Here is a 17546-nt window from a genome sequence, read left to right on the forward strand (position 1 = left end):
AAACAAGTGCTAGTGACAAGTTATAACATACCGTGCATTCTACATCATAAGAAATGACAATTTAATCGCAGTAATGAACGATAGCAAATGCTAATTCATGTTATTAGTATATTCATTCATGAAAAATGAAGGAAATTACTAATTAACATAATTTAGCAGACAAGCCATAAAAGTTACAAACTAAGCACAATAATCAGCTTGAATAATTCGTCCAATCTAGGACTAATCTCTACACAGTTGACAAAGATATCAAACTCATAATGAAAGGTTTCTTAAATTTGGCAGCTTCACGTTACCCTGCTTCTTTACGGAGACACCCAACTGCATTCCTACTGATACCAAGGTCTCTAGTGATCTTCCACTATTTTCCAAGAGATCCTCATCTATCCTTATGGAATCCTGTATATTTCAACTGATTAGATGCCAAAATCACTGAACAGCAGGATAGTTAAATTTCATAAAACAAGATATTTCCATATTTGTTGTTTACTACTCCCTCTTCCAGATGTAGAGACTTAAATTGGACACAATAGACAAACGAGAGAAGGGAAGGGTGAAAAATCCTACGTATAGACACAAAATGTTTTTGGAGTGAACATCGTAAGGTGGCTAATATATGAGGCAAGTAATTCACCATCACTCCCTAAAAAGTTCACGATCTCTAAAGCTTCTGTGAATGTGGTCATTTTAATCTGTCTAATCTTCCACTTGCACATCCACATCTTGCAAAATGGAGTTTTCCCACTAGAAAGAAAAATCTTGGTGACCTACCTTTTCAAAGACACAAATTACTGTACTTCCACCAAAAGAAAAATATCCAAACTGCAATCACGAAAAAGAAATGTGAATTAGACGTCAAACAGGATCATTTAATTCTCAGACAGCAAAAGCCTAACATCACAAGTACCGAACCTCATCCCCTTTTCTCACATAGTCGCCCTCCTTTTTAGAGAAATTAATGCTACCAACCATTGTTGCTCCAATTGCAACAAATGCAACCTGCAGTCAATTAACCAAAGCTTCTTTCACCAATTGAGCATAATGAAACACAGTAAGGTCATAGAATTCAATGTCTGAGCTAACAAGTCAGAATTGTTGACTCAACTTAGACGGGTACAAGCAATTAAGCATTTGTAACAAGTATATTTAGAGCTCCTATAGACAGAAAATGGAAGGATTGAAGCTTTAGTGAGAAGATTACACAACACCTTAGAGACAAAACACATTAATGACTATTAAAAATAGCCGCAAGGAGATGATATCAAGATAGATTGATAGAGCATCGAGTTATGCTCACGTGGAAATTTTCTAAAGATGAGCAAATCCATCAAAAAGGAACTTCAAAATAGGAGTCACACAAACAAAGTGGCCTGGATCTGATAACCGTGTCAATGAGATAGGTCACTAGATCCATTGCTTTGACCAAACACAGCCTAATGAGAGAAATGTTGTAAGATAATAATCAAAAACCTCTTACTGATAAAGAGGAGAATAGATGTATCATTCTGAATTTTCAGATATTTAAAATGTCCACTTCGGATGGCATATCAAAGAGATTGTGGTTACTTCGTTTGATGCTTATATATATATTCTCAGACATCCATTTTTCTGTAGACTTTCCTAATGGTATACTCCCTCTCCCAATTCCAATTTATGTGACACACTTTCCTAGTTTACTTATTAGTCTATCTCAAAAAGAATGTCACCTTTCTATAAAAAAATTTATAACCGAGAAATCCGCCTGTGACCCGCTCTTTGGACCAATCACAGCCTTCTAAACTCGGTGGATAATGAGCCCGCCCCTCTACCCTTCTCCACTTAAATACCGGGCTTCGCTTTGCATGGTGTGGGGCTTGAACCTGTGACCTAAGCCACAAATCCTCCACCTTTTGCCACTCGAGCTAGGCCTTGGGGGGATGTCACCTTTATATAATTAGAAACAATTCTACTTAAAAATTGCCCTTTCACCCTTAATGAAATGATTAATAGTCACACAAATGTCTAAGGTTTATTTTAGACCACAAATTCCAAAAGTTTTTCTTTCTTTCTTAAACTTTGTGTCAAGTCAAACAGTACCACATAAACTGAGACGGAGGGAGTATCACAGAATATCATTCTGTTTTTCTTTCTCAGCTCAATCACTACTGCAGCCACTTCCTCAACCCGTTTGACACTCTACGCTCTAGGTCTATTTTCAACCAAATTGGAACCATTTGGGCTCCTCAATTTAACCCTTAAGAGTAAAAAGAAAGGAGAAAAACTAATACAGGAAAAAACTTCATTCCTCATGTAAAGGAATAAACCACATTACATTAATTGGAGGTATTACTGAAAAAAATTAAAACATAAAAGCATAAAATTTCCAAAGGTTTACGATGACATATGCTATCCACCTATCGTCTTATGGTTTTGGTTTTGACAGTTAGATTCCACATGGTGATCAAGTCAATTTAAGCTAATTTTCTTAGCATAATTCTGTTTTCACACCCTTTTTCTTCATACTTCCAACTGAATTCTATATAGATTTCCTACTTTGATATCTGTCCACACCTCTCCCAAAAATTCCATCCATTTAGTTTATTTCTTTGCTCCAAGTCCAACACTCACTCGTTTAGCCTGTTAGTTCATTCTCTCAAATTTAGGGTCACTCTTGAACCTGGTAAACCCATTTTCTCAGCTCCATGACATACCCGCAATTTATCAAAGTATTACCATTAGCCCACTCTTGAGCTATTAGTTCATTTCAGGCTCTTAAAAATTAAGTTCATCACCCTTAAAAAAAAAAAAACAAAGAGAAGAGAGAACAGGACTTCAATCTATGTGTGAACTCTAGGATTCGAATATAAGCATAGGAGGGTGTTAGAGATACACAATGCCCTACTTCAGTTGTAAAAGGATTTTGAAAGGGCTCATAATAGTCCTAAACTACTCCACCCATCAACTTAAAGTTTTGGGTAAATGCTTAAAAGTCATTCATATTACTGATACCGTTTATCAGAATTAATTATTTCTAAATTTAGCATGGCCAATAAAAGACAGCAGGACAACATAACAAAGTAGTACATAACTTTTTCATGAAAAAAATATATTTTTAAGACTAGAATCAAATGCATAAAATGGTATACCTTTCCAAAGTGTTCTGTGGAAATTATAGACACAACCCTCTTATTCTCTGTGAAGACGTTGCAGTATTTGCTATTCACAGCAATAGGATTCACCTAGAAGAAAGAGAAGAAAAGGGGAGTGGGGTGGGTGGAATAACATGGATCATTTAGGAGGGTTTAAAAATTACTCTGATAAAGAAGCAGCAATACACCGCCAAGAACAAATAGGCGACATACAAAGAAGCAATATACTCTACATACCGTATACAGGCAACCAGGTAGTTCAAGAAATTTCTCAATAGTTCCAGATACAGGGAAGTGGAAACGGTGATAGTCCTGAATTTGGATACAGCATATCCAAAAGGTGTAAATCAGAATACAACACTGGAAATTTACTTAACCAAAAAAATTTAATATTGAGAAATTTTAACAGAGATATTTAATAGTGTGAAATAGCTCCAACAATGAAGAAGGTTCACAACAGTTCTACCTGTGGTGCCAAGCGAAATATCACTAGAGCTCCATTGGCAAATTCACTAGAACACATTTCATTCAGTAGACCTTGGATGGAAAACTTTCGACCCTGAGGTAATCCATAAGATACCAAGGTAGTTGTCATCGCAATGTATATGAGAATAAGCTTTTGAAACTTCTAAGAAATCAAAAAAACACAAACATAAAGGCGAAATAAGAGAAACAAAATCAGCAATTCGTATAGGCACCGCAACTAATCTGCCCTAGGCGATCATTACTGGTATCATGAGAAACAGCACAATATTTACCAGAAATAATGAAAAACACACATTTGTTAACAATAATTGGTTTTACCTTGATCCAACATCTTATACTATCAGCAACACTGTTGAATGCCATCAGACGGCAATCAGCAGCACATACAGCAATATCATCACGTTCTACAAAAGCAATAGGTCTTGCACCAAGCTTCAACTCTCTTATGAAAAATTCATTGAATGTCTGGAAACCAAATTTACGAGACCATCAAAGAAATGATGTGCAATGGTAGAGAGCACTTCATTAAAAATTTACAATACTAGTAAATTATGTGAACAATAATCACATATAAAATAAAGTGCATTGGATTGATCAAGATAAAGTACATCCAAGTGACCGGCAATCTTCCTCACTGTATAAGCTTTCTCTTTAATTAGATTAACTGATAGCAAACAGACGAATTGATTTAAAATATTTTTCCATTTTATACAAAATGGAACTCCCATTTGCTTTGCGGATAATTGATAAGTTTCCCGGATATAGATTATTTTTTGGTATGCACTATGCACTCATCAGTCGATTGTATGTCCATGTCTAAATTTCACCAACAATCAACTGAAACAAGTAATATACCGCAAACATTTTGCACATTTCATCTTTGACTTGATGTATGCCAAATAATTGTGCTTTATTTCAAGTTGCCATCTCATAGCTACAGCTACTCCTAACAGAAACAATAATATGACATGAGAAACGATTGCTTCAGTTCATCTACTCACTTCTTCTATATGTAATACCAAATTGAAGCATATGAGACTTGAGAGGAACAGACATACTATATTCATTCTTTTCATAATTCATAGCACTGCTAATATCAGTTCATTCTCCTGCAATCAGTCCAAAGACCTAGATAGGGCTTTTTTTTTGAGATCAAGTGTTGTTTCATTGATAATGGGAAGCTTCCATATACAAGGAGCATACCGAATTGAAGTGAATAAAGAAAGAATAAACTATACTCTCTCAAATGAAAGCCCATGTTGCCTGAAGGTCTTGGTGTACCTTAAATTGCTCCAATGGATACTTGACTTCATCCATATTTATTTGATCCTGAAACAGAACTATTGAATTCAATCACAGCAATTTACAAGAACAAGATATTTTCTAAGAACTTTAAAAGAAACTATACATAGATATCGCCAAGAAATATAGAAATTATAATAAATTCAAGCACAAAACATGCTCATCATAAAATAGCCATGCAGTCAAATCACCAAACAAATGATCTCATCTTCAGCATCTAAAGATTGGGGCTTTTAAGATCATAATGAGGGTAAAAGAATTGTCTCATTTCCCATTTCAGAACCAAAAGACTATTCAATCAAGGGCCTTGCAATCCAGTTTTCCTCTTTCACAGCAATGAACACATACTAGGATTCCGCACTCCAAAAAATCATTTATGATGCATATCCAGCTTGATTGTATAGTGTCAAAAGTAATAGAAGTGTTGAAGCAAACTTCTTCCGATATGAGGAAGATGGACAAGATTTCAGTGTAAAGGGAAAGGACCCCTTAAGGATAGAGGGGATAGCTATTTGAACATGATACATGGAAAGGAAGTTTCATTTAATCCAAAGATGTAACTTTTATCATTCAAAATCTCTTCCAGGCCACCTATAGTTCATTGCAACAGTAGCCTGGGTGAATTAAATGGGGAAAGCAAAAGGATAATAATTATAATTCTCCAAAAAATAGAACTTCTTTTCCAAAGTTGGCTATAAGATGTTACAGAAAAATTGATTTATTGAAGAAAAAGTACAGAATCTCACTGCAGTTGGCTTAGGCTAGCTAGTGAATCTACTAGGATGAATGAAGAACCATATATAATCAGAATTAATTATGACATCATAATGATGATGTTGATATTTAACTGGGATGGATACCTTAAAAAATTCAATGAAGTTAGGTATTTCTTTAGCAGATTCAGCAGAATCCATTTTCTTTCCCTGTTTTTCAGAGAGGCTCCGCAAGATTTCTTTTGCACCTGTACTAAAGTTAAAATGGTAATAATCAGCAACAAGATCCACAGCAGAAAAGATGGGGCCGCAATTTATTAACTCTAACTAGATACTCACTGTACATTTCTTAAGTAGATAAGGAAAACAGATAGGATGATGGGGAAGTTTGGTAATACCAAATCAGCATCAGATAATTTCCTCTTTCCATGAAAAAACGAATTTTTGGCCCATGCAATGTTGATTATGTGAACAATAATCAAATAAAGTGCATTGGATTGATCAAGCTTATTCTGATGTGTTTGCTTTCTGTTTGTACTTCTTTTAGTTTTCGACTATGGGGAGCAACCAAATATCCCTGATCTCTAACAGATTGAGATACATATATTAAAGATGGACTGAAACCATTATGTTTTTGAAAACCGAAGGCTGAAGAAGCTATTTCAAGTATGGGCCAAAAACTGAAACTAATCTACATCATAGGGACGAACAAGATGGATATACATATATAGGCTTATATATGGATGGAACATATATACGAAATTGCTTCTTACAATTGAAGATATTAATAAGTGATTAAGTCAAAAGCATACCATTATCCATAAGGCCAAGGCCAAATTTAGACTGATAGATAGCCCTCATTGACAAGACTATCTTCCGATCAATTATTTCTTCCACTAGCCTTTTCTTTCGGCGGTCATAAACCTAACAAAGCAAAGATGCAACATCAGATGCCATCAGAGGACAAAAGAACCTTTTCCTCCAGCATGTTCTAATTCTCAGACTCTTCTGCCAGAAATTGCATGTAAGGCAAAAGAACGAGAGAATGAATTAACAAAAGAAACAAACATCCAGTTGCTCTTTATAAATCTTACACGAATGCAGTAAAGGGCCAAGGAGAAATAGGTGAGCCATCAGACAGTGATTATTTCCAAGAGATATTAAATGTAAAGATTCAAAAGAAGGTGAGTCTCAAAGGAAGAAATGATACCAAATCTTCAGCCAATTCAAAGTAATAACTTTTGCTAGCAATGGAATCATATACGGCACTTCAGAATTCACGAGAGAACGCTAAATTGATAACAGGATGAAAATACAAATATAAAGGAATTGAACACCAACAGGTTTTGCCCAAGAGCTAGAATACACACTTCTAGCACAGCAACAGTGTTAGAAGCTACTTAATTTACCATCTGAATATTGCCAAGGAATCTGCAGTGATACTTCAAAATAGGTAGAGTTACCAATAGATATCCAACACTCTGTTACTGCTAGGTGATAATTTCAAGAAGGCCCATTTCATCAGCTTTATGAAGTAAAACATGCAAAAATGGTTTAGAAACACAATCTGAAATTAAAATGTGATACCAGATCCAGAGAGAAAACACAGGAAAAGTCCCTACTTGTAAGACATTTGGTCCTGCCTTCCGCACCTTGTCAATTTTGAATAGCATATCAAAACAGTGTTAAAGACGATATCTAATTGCAATGCATACGGCTGAAGTCAGCAAAAGAGGAAAAGCCAATTGGTCTTTCCGATAAAGCATGTAAGAAGACAAGGCAAATAAAGCACACTTTAATGTCTAAGATCCTTCACTCAGTTTCTACGGGAAAAAGGCTGTTAGTTCCATATTGCATACCAGAAAGGTGAGGAACATTTCTTGTGAGGAATGGAGTGAGTATGAGAGAATACCAAGATATGTGAAGCACTTGAACCAGACCTTAAACCGATATCAAAAGTTGAAAAATGGGCCCATTCACTCAGTTTGAACATCCATCTACACAGAATTATACAAGTACGTGAACTTCAATATTTCATTTTTAAAAAAATCAGAAGAATATCAAAAAATAATATAATAATCAAGAGGTAAGTAATTTTATTAGAAATAATTAGACTCAGAAAAGTTGCATAATTCTCACCCACTTGAAGCCTCCTTATCGGTCAAGAATCCTCCTGTCATAACCTGATTCCCAGTCCCGTCATCAAAACACAGGGTCATATGAATCATGTTATTCAACCCATCCGAAACTTCAAGAACTTCGCCACAAACTGGACAGCAATTAATTATTGGTTCCCTGCAAGAGAAGAACATTGAGTCAACAGGAGAATATAAGAACATGAAGCCAGCAACAGAAGTAGTTATATCTTCTAAAAAAGAGAAATCTTCTCTTGAGGCATAGAACTCTGGATAAAAGTTTAGGAATGTCCAAAAAAGATATTGACAAGATAACTTCACAAGGAGGTTTCTGATCATCTCTAGATAAAAAAAATTTATGTGTCTCCCACTTCTATCCATTCTCATGTACATTGTTAAAGAAAAATTGTCCCGTTAACAACCTTTCAGGCTACATGCCACCATATAAAAGAGTTTAAAGACAACTATGTTTTTTTTCACATGATAGAGCAAGATAAAACAACAACTACGCTTCAGTCCTAAACAAGTTGGGTCGGTTATATAAATCTTCACTTCTCCATTTAATCTCAATTCATGTCATCATTATACCAAATAAAATAAAAATGAGTTAAATAATAATAATAGTAGTAGTAGTAGAAGAAGTAGATATTACCTATAAATAATACAAAACTAAGCAATTCTTCTTCAACTTCTGTATGGTGCAACCAATGTGGTCATTTTAAATCTTATCTAATCTTGTATGACCGCACATCCATCTTAGCATTGCCATCTATGCAATACTCGTTTTGTGGATATGTTTGACTTTAGCAGTCCAACATTCACTACAACCTTGCCGGTCTTACAATTGTTCCATAGAACCTACCTTACACTTTGATAGGCATCCTTCTATCACATAGCACTCATGTCTAGGAATATTGTTTCAAGAAAATGGAATGATAAATGAAGATGCTGTTCACAAAATTAAAATCAGATGGTGGAATTGGAAAGTGCTATCAGAGTGTTATGTGATTGAGGGATGCCTACAAAGGGAAAAGGTAAGCTTTCTATAGAATAGTTATAAGCAGGGGCGGACCCACATAGTGTCCGTCGGGTGCTCGAGCACCCATTAATCTTGTATCAGACTATATATCTATGTAAAAATTGAGAAGCATTGGTATAAAATTAACATAGAGCACCCAGTAAGCAAGTGGATTGATTGGTCCAATGGCTCATGGTGGGTGCTTAAGGTTGTTTTAGTGTTGCTGAGCCTGAGTTTGACTCTCACTCTCTACATGTTTTTTTTATATATCTTTTGAACTCCTTTAGTGAAAATTTTCTCCACCACCATTAAGCTAAGAGAGCACCCACAACTTTAAAATCCTAAATCCGTCACTGGTTATAAGATCGGCAAGATAGTAAGAACTAACTTTCTAAGCTAAAACTTGTGTCAAAGGCACACATAGTAACTTTTGGTTTTCATCCATTTTATTCATTACTAACTACCTTCAGCTAACTTTACTTTAGTTGCTATGAAGTATCTAAAGTGATCGTACATCATGAAGTTTCAATACTTCGTCAGAATGTTCCCTTTAACAAAGGAAGCCTTGTGCTTCTATTTTGTGATGGTTGCTAATAGTTTTCACCCTAAGCATATATTTGTTGGGATATCCTTTTTAAGAAATGAAGAGTCTTGTACACCTATTTTATGATGGTGGCTCACATTTTCCTTTCTGCAGAAGATACTATATAAAAGCTTGAACAAACCCTTGCAAAGACACTAAGGAAACATCACATAGAAATTTAACTCTTCTCCCCAACTCTTTAGTCAGACAATTATAAATTAACAAATGGGATCCATGTGACATTTGCATACGTTATTAGGACAAGAGAATAGTTTCCTTTTGGAGTTCCCATTGGTCATTCCCCTTCCCCACTTTTCTCTCAGTTCCCTGCCTCCTCATTGCTAGAACTACAAAAGTCTCACTTAATTAAATAGTGGAGTAACACAAATAAAAAAGAACTCATTTAGACACTGAAGTTCATTAAACCTGAACATTGAAAGGATTCCTAGAAATAATCACATTTGATTCCAGGAATGCAAATTTTACAAGGCCTTACTTTTCATTTTGTATCGCCAGAAGTGTGGCTAACTCATCCAAGCTAACAACACCATCCCCGTTTTTGTCAGCTTGCTTGAATATCTCCTCTTTCTGACAAACAGAATATAGATTGCTAAGCAGTCTTCACAGAAAATACAAGGTGTGCCTTGGCTAAATAAATTACAAAATATGTATCCAGAATTCTCTGCAGGTTTTTAGTATCTTTTCAAAAAACGCAACTATATTATGCTGAGAAAAGGTCATTATTAAAATCACATTCTGAACAGGATGTGATCTAGACTAGAAATCAAGTCCAACAACGTGTTGCATGAGAGGCTCTAAAAGAACTACAATCAGAACTCAAGATACTCTTCAGATGCGAACCTTCTCAGCTGCCAGTTTATTTCCAAACGCATCAATCAAATCAGAGAACTCATCCAACGAAAGCTCTCCGTCTTCATTACAGTCCTGCAAAGAACAACAAATCTCAAATTCACAAATCATCTCATTACCAAACAGTAATAAGAACAGAGAAGCAACTGAGAGTGTGTATATTATAATAAACTGAAAATTATTTACATAATGTAAGCAAATGACCTTTACTTACCTTCTCTCTTTTAACAGAAAGAAATGAGTGTTTTTTTTAATTTTGATGACAAGGGAAATGAGTACATTTTTTGGTCAACCTGGTCAGAAAGAACCAATACAACTTCCAAAGGAGTGAAGGGCCCAGTGTGGAAAGTGAAAGAGACAGAACAGGGGATGGTCCACATTGCACAACACAATGATTCAATACCACTTTTCTTCCGATATATGGATGATTTTTGGATACTTAATCGCAACTTTTTTTAAAATTGAGCCCCTATATGTGTGATATGCATAGGATGATCTTGATAATTTTTTTAAAGAGAGAGAGAGAGAGAGAAAGAGAAAAGATTACACCAGTTCTTTTTGATGAATCAAGAAACAAAAAAGAAAAAGGTTGAATGAGGGACACGCCTATATAGGTGAAACAGTTTCTAGCCAGCTTACACTGCATTGTTCTTCAGAAATAAGGATCCACTAACAGATCACTGTCAACCAGAATGACAGCATAGGTAAAGTTTTCACATACCACTATAGATAAGATGCGCCTAACAAAGGTTTTCTCCGTCTCAACGGGGTCCTGCCAAGAAAATGTAATCACATATCAGGGATGAGGGCCTAAAGAAACCTACCATAAGTAATTAAAAGTAGATGGGTCCCCAGCGAATACAAACCTCAATGCAACATGAAATAGATATACGGCCAACAATTGTGGAGGCGGATGATGGGTCTAATAAGTCAAAAACCTCATTATCAGAACTGCAATCCTGCAAGATAAGTTATTCTCTTAAGCATTGGGCTAAGGGTTGGTTTGCGAAAGAGAAGAAAAACCTGATTTCATGATTAGGGACTAGGCCACAAGCCCACATTTAACAATCCAAAAAATTGAAGTTACTATTCAGCAGACATAGATTAACCACAAGAAGTGTGCGATACATCTGAAAGCATGGTATACTTTTAGTAGATCCCTTTGACAACAGAATAGATTTCTCCAAGTAGAGGAAAGGTGCAAATATTGCAATCTACGGAATGCAGCTCCATACACTATATCTACATTTTTAACAAGCCAACGGGCTGCTGTAGTTCTGTTAATACTTACAAGTAAAAACTTCTAAAAGCATTATCTTATGAAACTACATCAATCTTGATATAACATCCTTGCTCTTGCACTGGTTAACACCCTACTTTGGACGTATGACAGTATGAGACTTGCAGGCTACAGAATTATCCAAATACTTGATGAAAGTAACTGCTATTTGAAGTGGTAACCACTAAAATGCTACAAAACCTAAGCATAGTGAAGACCAAGCCGCTTCCATATTTTATCTTACAAAATCCAAGCATAGTGAAAGTGATAACTGCTATTTGAAGTTGCTTTTAACAAGTTTTTCCAAATTCCTAAGACTTGTCATTAAAGGCCACCTTTAGTCTACCTCTTATCACATATAACATTGAAAAGCGCAAATACATAATTGATATAGGGCAAATCACACAAATTCTTAGTTCAGTAAGCTTTATAAGAAATGAGGATTCAGAATTTATTCACATTGTTATGTGAGTACAATTTGAGGAATGTGTCCTCGATAAGTGGATTTGCCCTCTCTGTAACAGATGTTCTAATTTCCCTATGACATAACCTTACAAAGCAAACCAAAATGAAAACACAAATCCCATTTTGTCTAATAACAACAACATATCAATGGTGTATATGCAGCCTTACCCCTATTGTGAAAGTAGAGCGGTTGTTTCCAATAGACCCTCAGTTCAAGTAAAGATTATCAAAATCAGTAAGACAAGGAAATACAGTAGTGAAGAAACCATAGAGAAAATAATGGAGAAAAGAGCAGTAGAAACAACAAATAGTACGATGACCGAAGCAAAGAAAACAAAAGTTGATAGTAAAATCGAAGAATATGATAGTAGGAGAGTTAGCCATTTTTTTTATTTTTATTTTTGATAACCGAGAAATCCGCCGGTGACCCGCCCTTTGGACCAATCACAGCCTTCTAAACTCGGTGGATAATGGGCCCGCCCCTCTACCCTTCTCCACTTAAATACCAAGCTTCGCTTTGCATGGTGTGGGGCTTGAACCTGCTACTTAAGTCACAAATCATCCACCTTTTGCCACTTGAGCTAGGCCTTGGGGGAAGGAGAGTTAGCCATTTTATCATACTATATATTAAAATAAGATGATTCTTACAAACAAGTAAACCCAAGAACTTGCACGGTTATAGTACAAATGATTAATCCATGGTTAACAACATAAACATGACAAATACAGTGCCACTTGTTGCAGATATTTTCTCAATCTCAAGAGCAACTCACCTGAGACAGAAATTCAAGTAGATCAACCTCACAGTAACCGATCAGATTGTTCCTTGAAAGTCTATTGGTCTGTACCATAAATAAAATAAAATCAGTAGTGAGTAATTTATGAGGATTTTCTCTTACTTTTTATGTTTTTTTCTCTTTTAGTAACAACTAGTAGGATAAAACCAATATTGGCATTTCCAAGTGCAACATAATGCAAAGATGAAAATGAAACAACAATATCTTCCTCCAGAAATCTTAAGGAACACAATTGGGAACAAAAAATCAACAAAGAGTATTCTGGTTCCTAGCATATCAAGATAAAGATGAGGTTTAATCTTGTCCCTGAGAACTGTATATAAATCTCAGGATGCTACATAATTCATGAATGATTGGAATGACAGAAAGCATATATCCTAATTTTGTTTTACCAATAACATTCTCAGCATGAACCATGATGACCAGAAATTATCAAGCTCCTCCATTCACCTTTTTCAGACTTAAAATGGTCAAATTTAACTAGCAAGAGATACAAACTATTTTCACAACCACAAGTATGACGCACCTCAAAAACAGATATTCTTGCAAGATGTGCTCCGTGTTTTTCCAAAAGAAGCTTCTTTTCCTATAGAAGTTAAGGTTAAAAAATATCAGCAAAATCTGACACAGATAGCTTATTAATTATTTAAAGAAGAAACTAAAGAAGGTCAAAATGGCTTCTAGAATTTGCCATTATCCTCTCTAGAATTTGGATGTGTTTGAAATATACAATGTGTCCCATCAGATAAATGAACAGCAAAGGGGCTTACAAAAATTTGGGCTAATTCACACATAGCTTGCACATTCCCCTAAAAAAACTTGTTGGGTGCTTAAATTCTTTTACATGGCATCACAACAAACTTTAAGCTCGCATTCCCTCCCTGTAAGTTCAATTTTCATTTCACGCATGAATCCTAGCACATTCAGAAAGTTGACAGAGATATACAATGGCCCATATCAGATATAGTTAGGGAGGAGGTATAAAGGTTTCTAAAGGAACTTATAAGGATCTTGGGTTATTTACTCATTTCTTATGATTTTACTTGAATGATCAGGTTCTCTCACAGATAGCTTAATCGAGAACGCAACACTCTAATGTAATGAGATGGTAGAACCAAGACAAGTGTGTATTGAGCAGAACAAAGATTCCCAGGATTGCAATGTCAGTGCAAGCCCACTGTAACATGCCTAACTAGACTTCAGTTATCATACTTTGCTCGGGCTTGATAAACAAAAGGTAAGTTAAACACTAGAAAGATCACTCAACGCCTACCCACAAGGAAACTTTTGCATGTACAAGGACTGAAAATTTTAAATTCTACAATCACCATAAGCATCTTAAATAAGTGAGTGTATTTAATCAATGTGGGGAAGCAACAATAATTGTGGCCAAAAATGTTTTATCAGCTTCAGCTATATGTGCATTGATCATATTAAAAATATATATGTTATTTCACAAGCAACTTATAGTAGATGTAAAAAAAAAAAGTGTTTACTCACTGAGTTCCAGGTCGGCTTGTCAGTTCTGCAAAGAAATTTACAGAACAAAAAGAAACATAATCACTAATTTGTGGTGTGAAAAGTAAGGAAGCCAAGCACAACTATGCCCTTTTTACTTTTTCAACATTGTAGAATGGCTGGAGAAAATCAAGTGAAATGTGTCATATACATCTCCTAGGCAAGAATCGATAAGCCTTCTTCCAGAAGTTACAGTTTATAATACATAAAATGCAGTTGCAGATTGATAAGAATGCCAAATAACAAGGAGATGGTGTACTTTTGTGCAAATCATACTTGGCACATTATCATTTTCTGGAGAAATATGATCCAAAGCAAGCAAAATTCCAAAGATAACAAGAATCTCTATACACTATACAGCACATCAAGATAATAACACTCTGAACTGTTGTAAGATAAGCAGAAGATTAGAAGCAATTTTCCAACTTTTTGCTCCAAAATATTTACAACGTGCACAAGTTTTCCTGCTGCAATTCTAGATGAAACAGTCACTTTTCATGTCTGTTACTGTTAGTGCATTTTGAAGTATCCAGGCAGGTATAAAGAACCTCGTAAAAGTTCTAACTCTTTTTCATTTATTCAATTGTCCAGCTCCAACAAAATATAAGACCCAAGGGTAAACTCAAAATTTGTTCATCACTTGCTTGCTCACATCTCAAAAGCAGTTCTGTTAAATAAAACTGGTACATCATAACTTAAACTCATTCATCTTTGTTTTTCTTCTCGAGATTTAGAATACTTCAGGTAAAAGCTAGTTTCATTTTTCGCAAATTATCCTTAAATTGTTGAAATAATTCTAAGCAACCTTTGATCATTGTACTCACACCCAACATACTGAGCAACAAATAGCATAAGCAACCCCCATCCCTAACTAAAACTGTGGATTACAAGAAGTGGCAGAAGTGAATTCTCAAATTATGTTTATGCAATATACATGTTTTATCTGTGTGCATGTACTGTGAACATTGTTGAAGACACAAATTCACTACCAAGCAACTATCTGCAGGCACGTGTACTTAACTGATCAGACACATGAGTGCGAAAAGTTTGTTCACCAAGAGTAATACACGCTAGCCATTTGTCCTTAAATTTCATCTCAGCCTGAAACAAAGTAACCACAAGTTCATACATATGTGTAACTTAAATCTTAATACACACAATATGTATTACATTTACCAGATTGTGTACAATTTTTTGCAAACTTTGTAGGATTAGTTACAGAATACTACACTCTGCATCCTTTCAAAACTTAAACAAGCATACATATAGCACACAATATATTTATGCATAAATATTCATCTATAAGACTGAGTGTAAATTTTTTGCAAAATTTGCAAATTAGTTAGAGAAAGTTAAACTCTGTATCTTTTCAAAACTTAAAATATTTATAAATGTGTAGTGTATTCACATGCTCAGAGGCGGAGCCACCTTGTACTAAGGGGTTAATCCGAACCCCCTTCAGCGGAAAATTATATTATTTATATATGGTTAAAATATTTTTTTATGTATATATTATAGATGTCAAACCCCCTTTGGCTACTTCGTGTGTCTATTTCTACAGATTTTGAACCCACTTATTGAAAATTCTAACTCCGCCATTACACACGCTCAACATGCATATATGTGTAACATTTACCCAATTATGTACAAAATTCGTAGAGATTAGTTGCAACAAGTTGCGCACTGATTCTTTTCAGAACTTGAAAAAAAACGCGTAAATACGAATATACTTTACATTTACCAAAGACCAAAGTGTGTATGAAATTCAGCAAAGATATGAAGGAATTACCTACATAAAGGACTTTTCCAGAACTTACGCGTAAATACAAATTCACACACAGAACGTAAACATATTCGCATTATATCTAGCAGAGAGCGTAAAAATGTACAAAATTCGTATAAAGTAGTAGTTAAAGAAAGTTACGCTAATGATCCGGATGAGAGCGATTCCAGCAAAGTCTTCCTCCTTAAGGATCTTAGAAGTTTGAGGATGTGAAGTAGAACTGCGGCGACTGTGCAGGCGAAGCCGTCGACGGAGTCTTCTTATCCGCGACGGTTTTGAACCGTCGGCGGAATCGCCGGAGGAGCAATCCTGTCTCGAATTTCCATGACCCATTCTATGTGTATCTGCAATTGCCTAATGAAAAATGAACAAAATGTATAATAAGAAAATGAAAAGATTGTTGAATGAAGGTTTTGACTATGACCACTGCCTTCAGAGTGGGTGAAACGACTTTGCGTTTTCTTATTTAGCTATCATTGGTCATATAACGCGATTTCCTTTTTATAACATTATTTTTATTCAAGTGGCGCGGGTGTTCCCTTTCTTTTAAAAATTTAGTGATTGTTCTTTCAGATAATTTTAATCGAAGAGATTAAATTTAATGTTAATGCATGTGCAAAAATATATTCTGATTAGTGGAAAAATTGAAAAAGGACATGCAAATAAATAAATCAATTCTATCTCATGTGCTCATCTCTTAATGAGCAAGCAAGGTCTTAAAAAATTGAATTAATCTAGTGGTATAAAAAATAGAAAGAAAGAAAAAAACTCTAATTGTGCTAAAGATGAACAGATTATCCTATAAATTTGTATGGTAATTGTCAGTTTAGATCGTGAAGATTCATAATTTTCATATTCATTATTTTGTGTTATATTTGAACACGTGGAGGTTATCAAATCGTTAAATTTGCACCAAAAGAGGAAAACAAAGGAATATTTTATTTTATTTTTGGTTAAAATGTTAGTTCTCCTAACATAGCACTTGATGGAAATCCATAGGCAGGATTGAAAGAATTGACATCCATCATGTCACATGGATGTCCATTCATGTGTAATGCTTGTTACTATTATTATCATTGTGGTTAAACTGGAAGCAGGGCGGGCTAATTAAGCTAGTCAAATACACTAATCATCAGCCAAATTAGTAACTGGTCCATCAATGCTCTTCACCCCAGTCCCCACTAATTTTCTCTATAACAAATGTTTAAATGTTGAAGGTAGAAAAACAAGCTTTAACACCAAATTTATATTTTATAATTATAATTAGTGCAAAAATAGGATAAGGCATTTTGGTCTTGAGAAAAACAGGAACACGCAAATTGATTGGGTCAGAGAAGACTGAAAAGTTCGTTACAAACGGGACATATGACAATGAAGAAGAGAAAAATACAAGGCACATAGCATAAATTGGGGTCCATTTGTTTCATCTATTGTACTACACCGAGGTTTTGGACCTTTTGCCCAATGTT

At 35.1% G+C, this 17546-nt stretch overlaps 1 protein-coding gene across 1 annotated transcript; it reads right to left on the reverse strand.

The window, feature by feature from the left end:
* Nucleotides 1–76: 76 nt before the first annotated feature.
* On the reverse strand, nt 77–16526 carry LOC125816513 (phosphatidylserine decarboxylase proenzyme 2-like). Its single transcript, XM_049496126.1, has 21 exons — nt 16219–16526; nt 15316–15395; nt 14277–14301; nt 13303–13362; nt 12753–12821; nt 11102–11194; nt 10957–11007; nt 10227–10310; nt 9862–9953; nt 7769–7924; nt 7542–7626; nt 6442–6553; nt 5777–5877; nt 4896–4943; nt 3933–4079; nt 3595–3687; nt 3366–3440; nt 3126–3218; nt 913–999; nt 772–822; nt 77–399 (listed from the first exon to the last, which is right to left on the reverse strand). Exons 1-21 carry the CDS (start codon nt 16408–16410, stop codon nt 256–258), a joined length of 1938 nt encoding a protein of 645 aa, XP_049352083.1. The 5' UTR covers nt 16411–16526; the 3' UTR covers nt 77–255.
* Nucleotides 16527–17546: the final 1020 nt, after the last annotated feature.

Source organism: Solanum verrucosum, unplaced genomic scaffold, assembly GCF_900185275.1.
Source record: "Solanum verrucosum unplaced genomic scaffold, falcon-dt-bn FXZP01000261.1, whole genome shotgun sequence".
NCBI lineage: Eukaryota > Viridiplantae > Streptophyta > Magnoliopsida > Solanales > Solanaceae > Solanum > Solanum verrucosum.

Excerpts from the sequence above, each read along its gene's own strand:
- LOC125816513 (XM_049496126.1), bottom strand. The coding sequence starts at position 16,410 with ATGGGTCATGGAAATTCGAGACAGGATTGCTCCTCCGGCGATTCCGCC. Across the intron at positions 15,396-16,218 it reads CTCTCATCCGGATCATTAGC|GCTGAGATGAAATTTAAGGA; the intron begins GTAACTTTCTTT and ends ACTTTGTTTCAG. Across the intron at positions 6,554-7,541 it reads CAAGTGCTTCACATATCTTG|GTTTATGACCGCCGAAAGAA; the intron begins GTATTCTCTCAT and ends TTGCTTTGTTAG.